Source organism: Podarcis bocagei (genome assembly GCF_964188305.1).
Source record: "Podarcis bocagei genome assembly, chromosome: 6".
Lineage (NCBI taxonomy): Eukaryota > Metazoa > Chordata > Lepidosauria > Squamata > Lacertidae > Podarcis > Podarcis bocagei.
Genome location: NC_138130.1, coordinates 51,404,398 through 51,422,377, shown reverse-complemented (window position 1 = coordinate 51,422,377; position 17,980 = coordinate 51,404,398). Strand labels below are relative to the sequence as shown.

Below are 17,980 nucleotides of genomic sequence, written 5' to 3'. Positions count from 1 at the left end.
GAGAGCTTCCTTGCTCCATTAGACTTGACATCAGGAATAACTTTCTGACAGTAGGAGCTGTTCCAACAGTGCAGTGGACTCCCTTGGGAGGTTCTGGACTCTCCTTCCTTGGAGGTTTCTAAGCAGAGGTTGGATGGCCATCTGTCTTGGATACTTTCGCTGAGATTCATGCATTGCAAGGGGTTGGACTAGATGGCCCTTGCCACTCTCTAATTCTATTATCCTTCTGTTCACCCCAAGTGCCCGTGTATCTCTGGTCTGGAAATGGCAGTCAAGGAAGTAGGGGGGCGCGTCAGGACCCCGCCAACGCCACGCAACGCCGCTCAGGGCAGGAGGAAAACAAGAGCACGTTTACGGGCAAGAGGCAAGTCACGCCCCCGGCGGCCCCTCAGCCAATCGGGAACGAGGGAGAGCCAGTGGGAGAGCCAGTGGGACGCCGAGAGAGGGCAGGCTAAGTAAACAAGCAGCCGGTACCCAGAGAGGCCCCGCCTCCTCTCTCTCTCTCTCTCTCGTGCTCCCCCCTTTTCTTTTAGGTGCTGCTTCCAGTCGATTTTGCCCCAGCCGCGACGCCTCGCTCTCAGGCTGCTGCAGTTGCTCTGGATCTCCTCCTCTCTTCTTCTTTTTTGCGGTTTGTTTTGTGTGTGCTTCTCCTCCTGCTGCTGATCTTTTCTCCTGCGCTGGTTGCAGCCTCCGGGGGCACATGGCATGCCTGATGGCCGCTTTCTCAGTGGGCACCGCTTTGGTAAGTTGGGCGCCCCTTTGCTTCCGTAGGATTGGGACAAGCACAGCTGCGCAGAGCGATCTTGACCCTGCGCCCCATCCCTGGCCATGACAGGACCCTTGACTTGCTTGCATATACCATCTGCTCTGAATGACCCATGGACAAGACGGGGAGAGTCGTGTGTGTGTGTGTGTGTGTGTGTGTGTGTGTAGGTGTGTGTAGGCAAGGAGGTGGAATCGGAGAACCTGAGCTTAGTATGCGACTTTGAAGGGACAGCACCCCCCGCACCCAAATCCCCCATACTTGAACTGTTACAGTATGTCTGTCTTTGACGTCGCTCTCGCCTTGGGGGCTGGTGGCTTGCTCTATGTGTTGTTGTGTGTTGTGTTGAAAACAAACGAAACGGGGGCCAAGAGCAACCCATTATCTAGATCAAACGTAGCCCAGCTGTTGGCCGGCTAGAAACGCTCAAAGAGCGAAGGAGATAATACCCAGCGGGTCAAAAGCGACGAGTTAATTCATTACAGCTAGAGCGGAGGGGGCGGGGGGACGACGACGAGGAGGAGGAGGGACACTTCTGCAAAAGTGACCCAGAGCCGGCGCTAAAGCTGGGTCAGTGGTTGCCTCTTTTAATCGGAGCTTTGCTGGGGTGGATCAACCCTCGCTTTAATTAGTTGCGTGTTGATCCACCGAATGGGAAGGAAAAGGGGACCTGGAGTTTGGTTTCTCAGGAATTAACCAATCTTGATTGGCAGCTTCAGCATTTCCTTTGCTTTGGTAAGAAATCTCTCTGTTGTTTTATTTCTTTCCGTTTCGAATGGATGCCTCTGGTGGGGTTTATTTCTATATTTATAGACAGTTGACCTGCGGAGGTTGTTTTTTTGTATAGCGTGGCAACTTACTTGTATGCATCTTTCCCCGCAAGCTTCAGTGACAATTTCTCTTCCCTTTGGGGGCTGTTAGTTGCTGTGGCTTCAATGTTGTCATCTTGCAGGTACAGGCTGGTTAGAACTGCGGGGTTTATTTTGTTTTTGTCATGTACATCATTCTGGATTTGAAGTCATCTGGGTTTGACCGAAAGTTACCTCTCTGCCTCGAGCTTATAATAAAAGATGGAGCTGGAGGAGGGGAGGGGGGAAATGAGATGGGTTTTCTGAGCATGCTCAGACTTTTCGCGACTGCATCCTATGATTTGGAAACAGATTTACTGAGGCACAGATAACCTTTCCAGCTCATTATATAATGGATTTAAACTTGGAGCCAAATAGTGGGTTTTCTCAAAAGTAAGTTTCATGGGTGAAGGATGCAAGTTCTCTCTCCCCCCCCCCCCCGGCCGCCGTCAGTGTCCTTCTCTTTTTGCAAGGGAACGCAACAAATTTATTTCTCAGCTTCTGGTTGTGTAACATGATGTAATTAAAAATCTTCAAAAGTGAAATGGGAATGTAGAACCCCACAGGAAAATGATGCAGCTTTACAGCAGAGGAAATAGGTTACATAAACTGGATTTCAGAACCTAAGTCTGCTGCAAGGCATCTGTACTAGACGTACATTATTTGTAATTTGTTGTAAATATTAATTGTTATAAAATATTAAGTGACTTGGCTCATTCAGAAAGAGAAGCATATCTGAGATTGAGGTATTTGTTTTCCTCTATGCATTTCTGCTCTCCACCAAATTATAAACTAGGACAGTCTTGAATCTTACCGGGATAAGATCAACTATTATTTCAAATCATGTGATGCCATTTCTCATCTTACCAAATTCCAAAAAAGTTGGCAGTGGTGGGAAGATGTTTGATCGCAGGAAATAATCCTCACAGGAAGAATCCCTGAGTCAACGTCATCATCTGACATTTTAAAATCTCAGGTCTGGTGTTTATCTTGCCTACTGGGAGACCTCGGGGTCTCAAATTTTGGTGGTGCCCTGTGCCTTCCATTCTACATCATTACCCCCCAAAGCTCAACACCCTGTGTGACTGAACTGCTTGCGCTCCCCTAAATCCGCCTCTGTCTTGGGCCCCATGCATCTCTTTTTGTACCACAATGCCTGATGGACAAGGAAACAAGAGAAAATATCAAAAGTGTCTTGAGTGTGTGAATTCTCAATACTTTTAAAGCAAGTCTCTTGAAATCAGTGCTTGGACCTTGAGGGTAAATGGAGCCCTATCCAGCTAACCTCAGCCAGCCACCATCTGCCTGCTTTCTTACATACATCAGTCCAGGGGATAGTACAAGCTGTTTGCTTCTTCCTCCTTAGTCTCAGTGTTGCCATTGTAGAACATAGTAGAGAGGAGGATGGGAGAGAGCGATAATCAGCTGTCTCTGTGTCATCCTCTCTGGCTCCTTGTCTTCTGCACTACCAGTTCCAGTGGTCATCACTCATCACTCACCATCTCTTGCAGCTACACCATGCAGAGTATTCAAACACTATGGCACCCATTTTTTTGCATCATTCTGCAAAGTCCATGCCTTTTAAAGCCAATTGCAGGAGTAGCACTAGGTGGATTTCCTTACCAGATCTACTACCTTTGCCCCACCAGCTGGCACTGTGTGCTTTACTTGTTGATGTTTGTCCACACAAATGTAGCACAGGAATCCCCTGGGCTGCTTGGGAAGAGGAAGAACATGTTGTGTGAGCCACTTCTTATAGCATAGCTTCTTGGGGGCGGGGGGAGTGGTTAATGTAGTCATTGTTGGGTTGTCCTAGTCAAATATTGGAGTGTGAACATTTCTCCCTATATGCTGTTTTATCATGCAATTGTGTAGATCAGCCTCTTCTAGCCTGGTGCCTTCTAGATGTTTTGGACTACAACTCCCATCAGCCCCAGCTAGCATGTGCTGATGGGAGTTGTAGTTCAAAACATCTGGAGGGCAGAAGGTTGTGAAGGCTGGTGAAGATGTAACATGAACAGAGCTGAACCTAGGCTTGTTTCTTCTTCTTCTTCTTTGACATTACAGTTGGAACAAATGACTAGCAGATGCATTTTCCTGCGTGGAAACTATTTTCTCCCTTCTTGTATTCCAGAATGCCAGCAATTCTGCATCTGCTATGCCTGAACCAAAGTCTGTATGCGTTTCAGTAGATGAAGTGGTCTCCAATGGAACCGACACCCAAGAAGTCCACCTACTCAATGGCCATTTAAAAAAGGTGGACAATGCATTGACAGAAGCCCATCGCTTCTCCTACCTTCCGCGGAGACCGGCTGTGAACATTGAGTTTAAAGAACTCTCTTACTCGATCCAAGAAGGACCATGGTGGAGGAAGAAGGGTAAGTCTGTGAGAAAATTTCCTGTTCTGTTCTTGTTGGAAGGGAAGCAAGTGTTCTCATCTTGACATGGCCCTGAAGGGGAACAATGGAAATTAGATGATAGCAAAGGCAGTCAGTGATATGTCCTGAAGTTAAAGATTTCTATTTTTGTCTTGCTGAGGCATTGCGATAATCTTCTGCTGTAGTCATGCTTGCTTTCTTGTTTGTCTACATGGACTTAATGTATACTAAATATAAATGTTTTTTTAAAAAGGACTAATGGGCAAGTTGTGCCCCTCTTCTTGGTTGTCAGTCTGACAACCACTGCCCCCAGTGTCTTGCTGCCCCCAGTGTCTTGGGTTCAGTTTCTAGAGGAGCTAAGCTCATTGTCCACTTTTGGTGGTGAATCTTGCCAAGAGAGAAGTCATTATGCATTGGATTCCTTTGGTTAGTTGTGAAAGTGTGCTTGAAGGAGGAGAAACAAGAAGGCAAAGGAAATTGCTCAATCAGATGGCTCCTTTGATAAAGGATGGATTGAATTTAGATGCTCACCACTTCCAAATAAGTCCTTGTTCATAGAATTGTAGAGTTGGAAGGGATCCAAGGGTCATCTAGTCCAACCCCTTGCAATGCAGGAATTTCAGCTAAAGCATCCATGACAGATGGCCATCTAACCTTTGGTTAAAAACCTCCAAGGAAGGAGGTGTCTTAGCAGAGCCTGCCCTATCACCACCACCACCACCACCACCACCATCACATTTATTTATACTTCACTAGGAAGTTCCATGGTGGGTTACAACAATTTACAATTCAGTATTAAAAACAGTTAAAACTAAATTACAATTTTAGGAACAGGGTGGCTACTGAACAGAAACGTCTCAAGTGGCAAAGGTCAGGGTAAAAAGGTGCGTCATCAGCAGTCACTATTGAGTAGGTGGTCAGAGCCAGGTGGGCAATTTAGGGGCTGCCTTGGAGAATGCTCCCTCCCAAGCCACTTCCATGAACTTCTGAGGACAGCAGAACTACTCAGAGATTCCCTGCTCTGCTGCTCTTAACACCCAATAGGTTCTGTAGGAAAGGAGGCAGCCTCTCAGAAATTTGGGGCCCAAGTCACTTTAGGGCTTTAAACACTAGTGTGAGCATCTTTTAATTGGGCCCAGAAACAAACTGGCAGCCACTATAGCTGTTTTATATGAGTGCTATATGCGGGGTTATATGAGTGCTAAAGGCAACCCCAGCTAATAATCTGGCCACTGCATTTTTGACCAGTTGAAGTTTCTGAGTCAACAAGGGCAACTCCATGTGTTGAGCACATTGCAGTGATCTAAACTGGAAGCTGACAGAGCATGGCACATTAGTACACATTAGGCAGAGACAGCTGTCTTAGGCACCAGAAGCTCAGGGCAGCAAGTAATGGTGAGATGTTGGAGGTATTGAAGCTGGCCAAGCCAACTGTTTGCCTTCATGTGTGTTGGAGGGTGCTATCTCTTCGTGAGTGATTCATCTGTCAGTCCAGTTGGCAGGGGAAGGGGGATGCCATCTTGCTTGCTTTGAACAGCAAAATGCCTTACTGATCTGTAGTTCCAACAATGTGAAATGTGTGATGTTGTTTTAAAGGAATAAATATGCATCTTAGATAGCATAACACTCCTTGGCCTTCAGAGAGACTGTAGTGTGTGTTTCTATGCCCAAACTGCTTACTCCTGAATAAATCTAATGAAGTCAAGGGCAAACATATATTGGTTCTCTTGGTTGTCTTCAGTGTGCTGATTCACTGCAAAGCCTTTATGTTCAGCACATGCAATAGGTGCTCATGTCTCCAAATTCAAGCCAAACATGTCAAACATGAGACTTTTCTTGGATCAAATGAGACTCCTGTGTTTGTTTCAAGTTCCTTTCTCAATAAAGGAATCAAGAAAAACTAAACATCACAGGGTTTACATAGTTCCTAGCTGTGTGGATGGATTTATTGCTCTATAGCAGTGTGGCAGGATGCAGTGCAAAATGAACCACAGTGGTCTGACTCTGTATAAGGCAACTTTCTATGTTCCTAAGTTCATTTCATGTGCTTTTACTGGTGGAGGACCATTCTTTATTAAATTTTAAACACTGTCATCAGAAAAACTCGAATGAATCTGATTCATAATTTTGGAGGAAGATTTCATTTTATTGTATCTTTTTATATATAAAATGGCTAGTGTTCATATCTGCTGAAATGATAAAATTGGGGGCAACTTGTACTTAAATGTGAGGGGAAACAAAGGCTCACAGATGAGTATGATAAATAAAACAGCTGTCTCCCAACCAGAAATGGGTCTCGTGAACCAAGGAGGAAAAAAAGAAATAGTATCGGGGCCCAACTGTGAATGACTGAGTGCTACTACTAGTTATATAACCTAACCGAATGTGTTTATTGCTGTGACAAACAAACAGACCCCAGAAATGTAAAGTTGTAAGTCATAAGGCTTAGCTGTGCTATTTCAGAAATAAAATATAAATATTTTGCTCATTACTTGCCATGTTTCTTTGAATGGAATCAGCTGTGATCTGCATTAGGGCCTGATAACCTATAGAAATGTTACATTTGTCTATAACTGCTGCACTTTAAGTATTGTTTAAATATCATCTAATAATGTCACATTTGTGAAGATTTGTTTTAAGAAGAAGGTGGTTGCAGTCTATAAAACAGCCCAACCCCCCCAATAAACTAGTAATGTCTTCTTAATTTGGGGACTTCGCAGTTCTATGGAGGTGTCTGGCAAAGCTTCTAGCGAAAGATCAACAGGACTTCTAATCGGGCTTTAACACCCGGAAGGCACTCAGGGACAGGGAGTTCTTATCAAAGTTGCCCAGAACACTTTTTTTCTTTCTTACTATGACCAGGTTTATGAAGAAAACTTTTTCAGACTATTGGAAAAAACCAGTGTAGATTGTTAAAAAGTCTTTTTGTGCTGACTGTGACTTTTCCTTTCTTCAGTCTATGCAAAACTAAAATCCCATCAGAAGATCAGTTCTGGCTTGGGGTAATACTGACTCAAAACACTCCCTTAATTAGAGCATGGACGGAGGAGCATTTTCTGCTTGATACATAACCTAGAACCCGTAACAATGGATATAGTAGTTTGGGCCCAGATCCAGGGTGCTCCCTCTGCATACAACAAAGATGGAGGAGCACTGTCCCATCTGTTCTGTAATTCAAGATCTGTAGTAAGTTACATGGCTTCTAACAACATTGACTTGTGCGCTAGTATTTTGTCAACACAGAATGAAAAATGCTGTCAGTCAGAATGATAACATTTGGCAGATACCATTATGGTTTTCTGCAAGCACCAACAGCAGAATAAGTCAAATATACACTTAGTTTGAAGTCTTGTTTTCTTCAAGTGATGTGTGTCCTCCATGAAAGGACTAGAGGACGTATGTGGGATTCCCAGCAGCAAATACTTCCGAAGAGAAAATTACCCAAGAGAGAAATGCAGCTCTTGAGGCTGGTGTCACATGTTTTAATGAAGTAATTACAGTTCCACGTGGGATTGTCTTCTATTGTCTAAACTGGCATGACTGCAGGTTGCCAATTGTGTTACCTTTGACTTGATCTATTTTAGATGTGTAATTACCAATGTTTGTTTGAATGTGCACAGAAAATTCTGCCCTTGATTCATCAACTGCTAGTTTGTGGGAAAATAAAAGTAGAGATTCTTCTAGTTTGTTTTAAGTGCTGTTCCCCGCCCCCTTTTCCACACACAGCTAGTTAAGAGAAACTCAGCATGCTGGATGAATTGTTTAGTGAGTCCAGACCCTCCAAGTGTCCCTATTTTCCAGGGATGTCCCTGATTTAGTGAGGCCGTCCTGGTTTTTCATTTGATCGTGGATTCTCCCTCTTTTACTTAGGATGTCCCTGTTTTCATTGGAGAAATGTTGGAGCCCTACTCATTGCCACCCCATCACCGCACTTACCTGACCTGGGGGTTCTGGATTGTGGGCTCTACTAGTCAAAACAGGAACATCAGTGATCGCCCTCTCACACCAGAAACAAACCAGGACTGCTCCAAGAATACACACGTGGCAAAAAGGAGCACTTGGCCCTGGCGAGCCACTCCCTTACCCACTTGTGATTGGCCAAGTGGATAGCCAGCTGATCAGGGGTTTTTAAAAAAACAAAATTGATTCCCCCCCTTCACTTCTTACTTCCCTCTGTGGCCCCCTAGCCTCAAGCTGTTGCCCTCCCATTAATGCAATTTTCACCTGTCACCCCCTTAGAATATCTTGGGGGCCCCCGGTTGGAAAACGCTGCTCTAAACTACTTCAAATATGAAGCTAGATACCCAAATGAATATTTAATGTCCAAGCTTCACGTTTTGAAAAATAGCTGTTTTCTTAAAATCTGATTTGCATTGAGAGAGAAAATATATGACCATATACTATATATTTGCACCTACCCTGCTCAATTTTTTGCCAGAGGATGGGACGGATTTCTTTATTTATTACAGATTTCTCGGAAAGAAGTGCATTGATACAAACTAGTTCTTGAATTTCAGAATGCATTGTCTTCCTGTCAACTGCAGTACATTTTTAACTGCCCGAATCTAGACAGGAAATTTAATTTAGGAGTTTTCCACATAAAGCTTTTATTGGCACATAAAAAAAATAGAAACTGGATTTGTTGAGGCTATATAGCCAGGTCACATAGAAATAACACATAAAATGAATCAATAGCCAGCTTCTCTTGCTGTTAAAAAACAAAAGACAAGTGTCTGTCCCTTTGCACAGAAGGGGTATGGACAGAAGGCGAAAAGCTGTAGATACAGTTAGAGGGGGCATTGTGCAGTGTGTTTCAAATTAAGTTCTTTGTGAAGATGATAACTTACATTTATTAAGTCACAAGCTGGATGAAGGGTGGTATATAAATTACATAATGAAGTGTGATGCTGGAAGCCCTGAACATATTAATTTCTGCCTCAAGTTAAAGTGCTGGCCATGATTCAGGTTCCATGAGAGACTGATGGAACTCAAAGAAGGAGGACCTGCCCCCATCAGGTTCATTTTTAGCATATTCTGTGAACAGATGTGAAGAGTGCTAAAGAGATGAGCTGTATTTGTTCTTACATAGCTCTGTGCGTATATTGACATCACTGCATGTGCACCAGAATTACCATATTGAGATTAAGATGGGGTTTTTTTTAATTTAAGAACTAACTCTAGTTTGTGTCTGTGTCTGCAAGATTTCTAATGGCACTTTAGTTGTTCCTTAGTTACATGTAATGGAGCAAACATTGAAACATAATGTAATGCCTGACAACTCATGCAGTGAAAAGGATGAACACAGGCAACTTTTATCATCAAAATATAACTTATAATGGTGTCTACGACCATTCAGTAAGGTAGTTTGCAGGGTCCTGCTGTGTGATGAGGAAACCTTGACCACTTTACTCTGACCACATATTTATGATCATGTGTGGACATGTAGTGAAATTCTCTGTACTACTTGGCAGGATATTCCAGACTTAATGGAAAACTACATTTGGTAAATCGTTCCTACTCAAAACCATAAGGTCTGTTCTACCAGGAAGTTCTCATGTGTAAGCTCCCTTAAAGGGAATGAGAGCAGGATAACCCAACATTTTAATAGGGCTTGCGCCAAATAACTTCTTGAATGATTTTTACATTTCCTAGACCAAACATGGCAATTCTGCTCTCTTCTCTCAGAGGAATAGTATGTCTCTGGTAACTTCAGCTGGGGTCATAAATACTTTTCTTATCTTGTTCCATTAACTTGCTTTCCCATAAGCAGAGGACTAGAATAACACCAGCCTTTGGCAAGAAAATACCTGTTGCCGCCTTGCTACCAGCATGTACATAATATGCTCATCCAGAAGTTCAACAAGGAAGCCTACTATAGGCTTAACAGTTGATACTGTGATGAATATGTCTTTGTATCATTGGTTCTGACTCTATCCTCTGCCGCCCAGTCATCTATAAGAAATATGTGTTCCCACATGCAGTCTTGTGGGGGCAGGGAGTGACATCCATGTCTTTCTGGCTTGATGATTTGAGACATCTTAACAAAAGCAAACCACATCCCTGTATCTATCTTCATATAGGATGCAAAACCAGGGTGACATAAGACACATATGATGGCATTGCTGAAAAAGTCCCTCCAGTAATAATAATTCAAAGGAGATCATGAATCCCTTATTCCCATTCAGTTCAAGAAGTGCTTTGCTTTTGTATAAGTGAATACAGAAGTCTTATTCATCCTGTGGTACCTAATTTCAGCTTTATTGATGTGTTTGGGGTGAATGTGTGTAACCTTAAAGTGGGGTGAGGACATGGAGGTGCATTAGTTGCAAAAGAGGCTCAGTCAAGTAGGTGGAATACACCATTAAAGAATCCAGCATAAGCATGCTCATTGTGGAAAGGGGCCAACTTCCCCCTAATGTACCTTGATTTGAAAAGGAAAGCCTGAAAAGGAATCTATTGCTTTCATTATTAATGAAATGGCTGGTACTGTAGATCCATCCATTTGACAGGCCATTTCCACCAGAGGTTTAGTTTTCTAAAGGAAGTTCCACTTCAAGATGACTTCAGGGATAGACCGTCTGCTTCGCGTGCAGAAGACCCCCATGTTCAATTCCTGCCATCTTCAGGGAGGGCTGGGGAATGTTCAATGTCCAAAACTCTGGAGAGCAGCTTTTGGTTGGTGTAAACAATACTGAGCAAGATGGACCAGTGACCTGACTCTGCATAAAGCAGCTTCCTCTGTTCCTTCCTGAGTCCTCAAGATTTAAAGTGGCAATTGGAGATGGGGTGAATTGTGAGTCGTTCAAGATGTAGGAATCCCTTCCTGATCATTGGTTTGTGTCTCGCTGAGAAGGAATATTGAATTTAACTTTCATCATATTGCAAAATAATCATATATTTTAAGCATATTTTAAATTATTTCCTCGCAAAAGTTCAGTCTCACAACTACATCATTCCCAGAGGATATAAATTCTGCTTTTCAATAGTAGTGTAACTATCACAGGGAGCAGCTGAAGACTGAGATAAATAGGCAGAACTGGCACAGGATGTGCTCGGGTTTATCTTGTTCCACGCACCACCATTCTGTCTAGCGGCCCTAGGGGTCCATTTTCCAAAACGTTGAAGCCGCAGACAAATTCACTGTCTTGTATTGCTTATACTGATGCAATAATCAGTTTAATATTTATTAGGATAGCGTATAGTGGTGCTTTCACAAAAGAAAAATTCTCTGTTGCTGAGATACATATTCTTATACAGTATGTTTCTTTTGATTTGGTTTTATTTAACACCCCTCATTATCTTTCTTGCATATTTAACAATATGCCTTTTGGATTGTGTGATAGTGTTAATACAGAAAAGTAATAAAACCATGATAAAACCACCATAATTTGTTTGATATTTCAATGGAGGCAGAGGAATGAGAATTGAGTTTATATGTGGAAGAAAAAGATTTAAATCCCTATTACCTGTGTTGGTTACCCTACAACTGGGAGGCAGATAGTGATGTTCCCTGAGAACACTGTAGTGGTGATGGTTGTAATGAGGCAACGAGTTTTAGGGCATTTTATACAAGGATGCTAACTATGCAGGTCATTGGTTCATGACTTGACCACAAATTAATCATGGATTTCTGAGGAGAGTACCATTTTTGTACACATTTCCAAACATGTTCACACATTACATTTTTAGGCCTGGGTTATGCCTGTAAAATCTCAGATATTCACCTCACAACAGAATGTGTGAACCAGTCTTATTTGGTGGTTGATAGAATGCTTCTAGTACAATCCACTGGAATGTTTCGCATGCAAGCCCCACTGAACTGACAATACTTAACTTTTCCCTCCTTCAATACAGCAACCTCTGAGAAGAAGATTCTGAAACATTCTTCTCTTGTTTTTGTTTATATTAGTAGGAAGTACATAGAGATCCAGAATTGGCCTCCACAGTCACCTATGGACACACTGTTAAGATCATATTCATAGAAGACAATCTTACTCAGCTATGAGTGATTGCAAAAGAAGACGACATATAGATAAAAATATAAATTCCATCACATTTAATCAAAACTTGCTCCCTATCGGATATGAAGGAGCACAAATTTTGGCTGGCCACCAAACTGTTAAAACCTTCCCAAAATCAATGTTTGAAATTAATGCCATCAGGTAATTTACATCTTGCGTCTTAGCTAAAATATCTTAAAACTGAAAACAGTGTTTAAAAACAGTTGGGTAAAGCAGACTTTACAATAGAGTTGTTGACAAAATCCAGTTTAAACTCACCAGGTTTTTCTGTGTGGTGTTTTGTTTGGTTTAGAGGTACTGTTACAAATTCATTCTGACACATTCATTGAAACAAGTGCATATTTTGTTCTGCAAGAATCTATACCCTGAGCCTTTTAAAGATGCAAACGATCAAAAATAGGATTTGCCCTAAATTATTTGCTGATCCTGGTTAGAGGAGTCGAGAAAAGCCTGTCCTTATCATAGCAGGTGCATTGCAGCAGAGGCGCCGCATGAGCCAGCTCTCTCTCACTCATGCTCGGTTACTGTCGGTCAATGCACGATAGTAACCTCGGATTGTGATGCTTGAGCAGCGAGGAAGCAGATGTTGGATTGGCTGCACTGTGGCTGTTGCTAAGATGAGAAAGAAAAAGAATGGGGAATATTAAGGACCGAAATCATTGCTGGAGGAAAGATGCATAGTTCTATTCTGTAAAAAGCATGTGAATTACGTAATCCACAAGTCACCTTGGAGCCTGCGTTTTCAAACACAGCAGAAGTATTCGTGCCGTATACCCCCATTTTAAAAAGGGAAATAAGCAGCTAGTCTGAACTAACTGCAGGAAGTAGAAACCCAGTACAGAGACACAATTTTAAAGCCACCCTTTCTGAATGGCACTTGATTAGTTTAATTGTTTTTTCTTCTTATTGTTCCAGCAAAAACCACATAGATGCACCTTGTCTAAGAAAATTATTTTTCTTTGGTAAAAGGGGCACATGGTATTTTTAGCATCTGACCTGTAAAAACTGTGAGTCAGTGACTTAATTGGACATCATGCTCTATCAGGGAGAGATGGAACGAAGGCTATATATTTCACAGGTGCCTGCTCAGGTGCATTTCAGGCATGTGCAAATAGACACATTGTACTACATGGGTTTGTGGGTTTGAACCCTATACTGGACAAAATATTCCTGAATTGCAGGGGGTTGGACTAGATGATCCTACGGGTCCCTTTCAACTTCACAATACTGTAACAATGGTATCTCGGGTTATATACGCTTCAGGTTACAGACTCCGCTAACCCAGAAATAGTGCTTCAGGTTAAGAACTTTGCTTCAGGATGAGAACATAAATCGTGCTCCGGCGGCGCAGCAGCAGCAGCAGGAGGCCCCATTAGCTAAAGTGGTGCTTCAGGTTAAGAACAGTTTCAGGTTAAGTACGGACCTCCGGAACGAATTCAGTACTTAACCCGAGGTACCACTGTATTCTATTCTATTCTATTCTATTCTATTCTATTCTATTCTATTCTATTCTATTCTATTCTATTCTATTATTCTATAGTTGTCTCAAAGTATGAGGACCTCCTTCACCTAGCCCTACTCCTGAAGATAAGACTTTACATAGTCCCTGCCATGATCTTGAGCAAACTTTTTCAGCAGGAGGCTGGTTCACTGTCCCTCAGACCTTGTGGGGCGGCCAAACTATTTTTTTTTTTTGGGGGGGGGGGTAACGAATTCCTATGCCCCACAAATAAACCCAGAGATGCATTTTAAATAAAAGGACACATTTTATTCATGTACAAACATGCTGATTCCCAGACCGTCTGCGGGCCGGATTTAGAAGGCGATTGGGCTGGATCTGGCCTCCAGGCCTTAGTTTGCCTACCCATGATCTTGAGTCTCTACTAATATTTAAGAAGGGGTAGGACTGCAGAGTCTCCCACAACAACCCTCAACTTCTCTATCCTGCCCAGTCTCTTGTTCCTTGCCTTAGCTCCCCTATGGGCAGCTCTTCTGCTATTTTACTAATTGTGGCCTAGACTCTGGCTCTAGCCCTCCTGAATGAACTGCATCCTGCTTCTCCCTTCCAAGTGGGACTGATGGGGCTGGAGTTGATGGGAATGGGATGGTGGGGAAGGACTTCGCCTCCACCACGGTAGGTTTCTTTTTTTATATATATAAAATTTTTTATTGGTTTTACAAAATTTTTAAAACAATACAAACATATAAAAAGACATACAAACACGTATAGTTTCATAACCTTTTTTTCATAAACCTTGTTTCTCAGACTCCCCCATACCTCCCCTTTCTGCATCCCAATGTCCAAAGTTTTTTAGCAACTTCTAGGTGTTTCTGTCAAGCCTCTGTCCTCTTAATCTTTCCTTCAGCCTAATCTTTTATCGCTGTAACCCTTTCTTTCTCAAAACCTCGACATTCTAACATTCATCAAGTTTATAATAGTCCTTAAGATAAATTTTAAATTTCTTCCATTCTTCTTCCGCCGTCTCTTTTCCCTGATCACGGATTCTGCCAGTCATCTCAGCCAATGTCATGTAGTCCATCACTTTCATCTGCCATTCTTCCAGAGTGGGTAGATCTTGTGTCTTCCAATACTTTGCGATGAGTATTCTTGCTGCTGTCGTAGCATACATAAAAAAAGTTCTGTCTTTCTTTGGCACCAATTGGCCGACAATGCCCAAGAGAAAGGCCTCTGGTTTCTTGGGGAAGGTACCACCACGGTAGGTTTCTTAAGGACATACTTTGCATTGCCCTGGAGTGAATGAAAGCTACTCTGTGATGCAGAAGAAAGTGAAAAAAGAGGCCTGTTTCTTAGGTACACAGCAGGATTTACTGTTCCCCACTGGTCTTGCAAACTGACAAGTATTGAATGGATGTGTGTGCCTTGCAAAGCTAGTAAAAGTGTAGAAATGTAAACATGGAGGGAATCGCATCTGCCCCCCCCCCACTCCCAGCCTCCCTGTTTTTTTAAGTCCCACCTACAATGGGATCTACATGCATATCTGACTGTGTGCACAGTCTCTGAACACCAGGCATAGGCAAACTTGGCCCTCCAGATGTTTTGGTACTACAACTCCCATCATCCCTGACCACTAGTCCTGTTGGCTAGGGATGATGGGAGTTGTAGTCCCAAAACATCTGGAGGGCCAAGTTTGCCTATGCCTGCTCTAAACCCTACAAAAGGTACGACTTTAGTTGTATTTTCTTATAACCATTGGTTTGTTGCAAAATAAAAGGAAATACAAATCATACTATATACAGCCAACAAAGTGGGGGAGAGGACAGGACTTCAGCCTGTCAACTAACAAAATCATCATCAAATAACGCTTCCCTCAAACAATGTCAGACTGAATGGTCCCTCATTAGTCAATTGTGGTTTGTATGGGAAATGTGCTTCTGATTTATTTTATGCAGCAAATGTAAGAATAGTTACTTTACCTGTCACATATTTGTCAGAATCTGAAAGAAATTACACATTTTAATCCCATTAAGATTTTCAGGCAAAAATCTTCATTGCAGTGAAGTATATTTTTGGCAGTACAATAAATAATTATAGTCTACTTGACCACATTTACACAAAACAACTCTCTCAATAAGCACATGTCATTGTTTGTAAGAGGAGGACTGCAAATTCCTTCTATAAAGAAACACACACCTGTAGAGACATCATGTCTTGCTGAAATGCTGGCACCTGAATCCAACCCTGGATGCTTGTGTTGTACGAATTAGCTGCAGAGTATAAACAGAGTGCAAACAAAATAAATAAGTAAATTAAGGACAACAATGCCCCTCGGGTGTGAGGTGAAATACGTAAGTTTTTATACTATAGCTCACAACCACTGTTGTTCATTCACAATACATTCAACTGGGGATTTAAGCTCATTTATTTCATAAATGCAGAGGAAGAAACAATTATTTTGTGTACTTCAGAAAATTATGCATCATTTTCACCTCCAGCTAATTCTTTCCTTTCCTTTTACTCAGTTATGCGAGTATAACTTAGGAACATTCAGGATTGCCCCACTCCAGAATCCAAGGAACCATTCTTTTAAATCAGAAACATTTGTTTCTAGTATTTCATAGCATATTTTTTTTCAAAAGTCCTCAATTCCTAAAATCATGGCAATAAAATTGTTGCCATTTTTGTTATAATAAAAGAGGTTCTAGTGGCAAGGACAGCAATTACTTTGTACTCAGGTTGTTGTATTTGAAAACAGCAATTGGAGGAAGAAAGTGGCAATTTAACACCTTTTGGAGCATTAGTCTTTCAGCTAGATACCAGAGGAAGCAATTGAGAAAAGTTCAAGATTGAAACTATTACAAAATCAGAACAAACAGCATCTATTGTGGTGTGTCATTACATAACTGAATGTTTATCCCTGTACACAGGTCCTATTGAAAAGCATCCACAGCAAGTTTGGTGATTTTTAAGTCCATGACATGAAAGGAACAGATATATTTCTATTTGTGGTAAAATATAAAACACAGAGTTTGCCTGATGAGGGCAACAGCTATGACCCCCTTTAACTTTCATATCTTCAGTGTCGGATCACTAGGAATGATCTGAATCCACTTGTGTGGGTGCTTGATGTTTGTAGGAGAAATGAATAGTGCCTAGGGAAGTCACAGCTTGTGTACCAGTCAGGGTACACAAAGTCAATTCACCGTAGACGAGGCCAGATCAAGCTGCTAAAATCTAGACAGAAGCTCTCTTCTATAGAAAACATAAAAACAGGACCTTGGATAGCTCCAAATGAGCCATGCTGAGTGAAGCACAAGGAAGTGGAATATAGATGTTGTTCTAGCAGCAAGATAGTCAGCTGAAGGCTTTTATAGGTTGACACCCCTGGCAGTGTCACTGGCTTTGGCTTACTGGAGGAGCTGTTAAGGGTCCTCACCTTATTTTACAGTCTTTGACTTCTGCTAGGTTGAGGAAGAAGAGGTTCTGAAAGGAGACACCCTCTGGGTCCAAGAATAATGGCTGGACTCAGTTCTCCAACCAGAAGTGCCCTGAATAAGCTAACAAAGTTTCTCACCACCAGAAACTGTGTTTTCGTCTCATCAGAGGCATCTACTGTACAGTTCAAGGTCCAAGAGTCAGAGTCATAAAAGGTTGCATCTAGTTCTTTGAGATCTTCAGGCTCACAGGGGAGGCCAGCAGTTTCCAGTCAAGCAACAGGACCTTGGCCAATTCCAAGGGCCCCTGCTAAAACAGTTATGAGAGATAATTGTCCCCCCAGGGAGCTGGAGCCAACTGAAGTCTTATGTAGGCTGACCAGTCCTGTAGCAAGTAGGCTCTGTCTCTCTGGAGGAGCTGACTGGCTGGTTAAAGGGCCCTCACTTTGTTTTGTAGCCTTTGATTTCTGCACGGCTGGGGAGATAGAGGGACTTATCCTTGAGTTAGTGGCAGAGCCATGCCCTCTGGCTGGGGGAACTCTGAATAAGGTAATCATGGTTCTTCTCCTGAGGACATAGCCTGAACCTCATCACAAGCCTATGGAGTACACTGCAAGGTGCCTGGATTGTAATCCAAGACAGGCTGGGACTTTGCCTTTGATTATTTGGGCATGATTGTCTTGGGATAAGTTCATTTACAGGGCAAAACCATATATGAGTTCAGAGGGGTCTAGAACACGGAAGGTTTAGCCAGCTGCCTCCCATGTTGCATCAACCAGATGGATGATGTTTCTTACAGCTAGGAGACTAGAGTTCTGTTTGCTGCCTGGGGAAGAAAAGTAGAGGTTTTCCTGTTATCAAACCACTGGGCTTGAGTGAAATGGACTGAAACAGTGTATTTATGGGAACACTCAGAAGGAACTACTTCTTGACAGAGCTCCAAAAAGTATCTACAGAGTTGCATTAAAAAATCCCCAAGTCTGCCTTGCTTATCCAAAGAAATTCATTAGTGCTTTCTATCTTTGCGAACATGTACAAATACACCACATGGAGATCATTTGGTGCAATTAATTGCAG

General features: G+C 42.3%; 1 protein-coding gene across 2 annotated transcripts in view; it reads left to right on the top strand.

Annotated features, from left to right (window-relative positions):
- Window positions 1–492: 492 nt before the first annotated feature.
- ABCG1 (ATP binding cassette subfamily G member 1) overlaps window positions 493–17,980 on the top strand; it is a 46,559-nt gene continuing 29,071 nt past the window's right edge. The window contains exons 1-2 of one of the 2 annotated variants that reach the window (XM_081199153.1): window positions 493–742; window positions 3,746–3,989. In XM_081199153.1, coding sequence (XP_081055279.1) covers window positions 701–742; window positions 3,746–3,989 — 286 coding nt within the window. In that variant the 5' untranslated portion in view covers window positions 493–700. Of the gene's footprint in view, window positions 743–1,276; window positions 1,499–3,745; window positions 3,990–17,980 lie in introns of those variants that run through there. The other variant, XM_081199154.1, reaches the window with a different exon arrangement.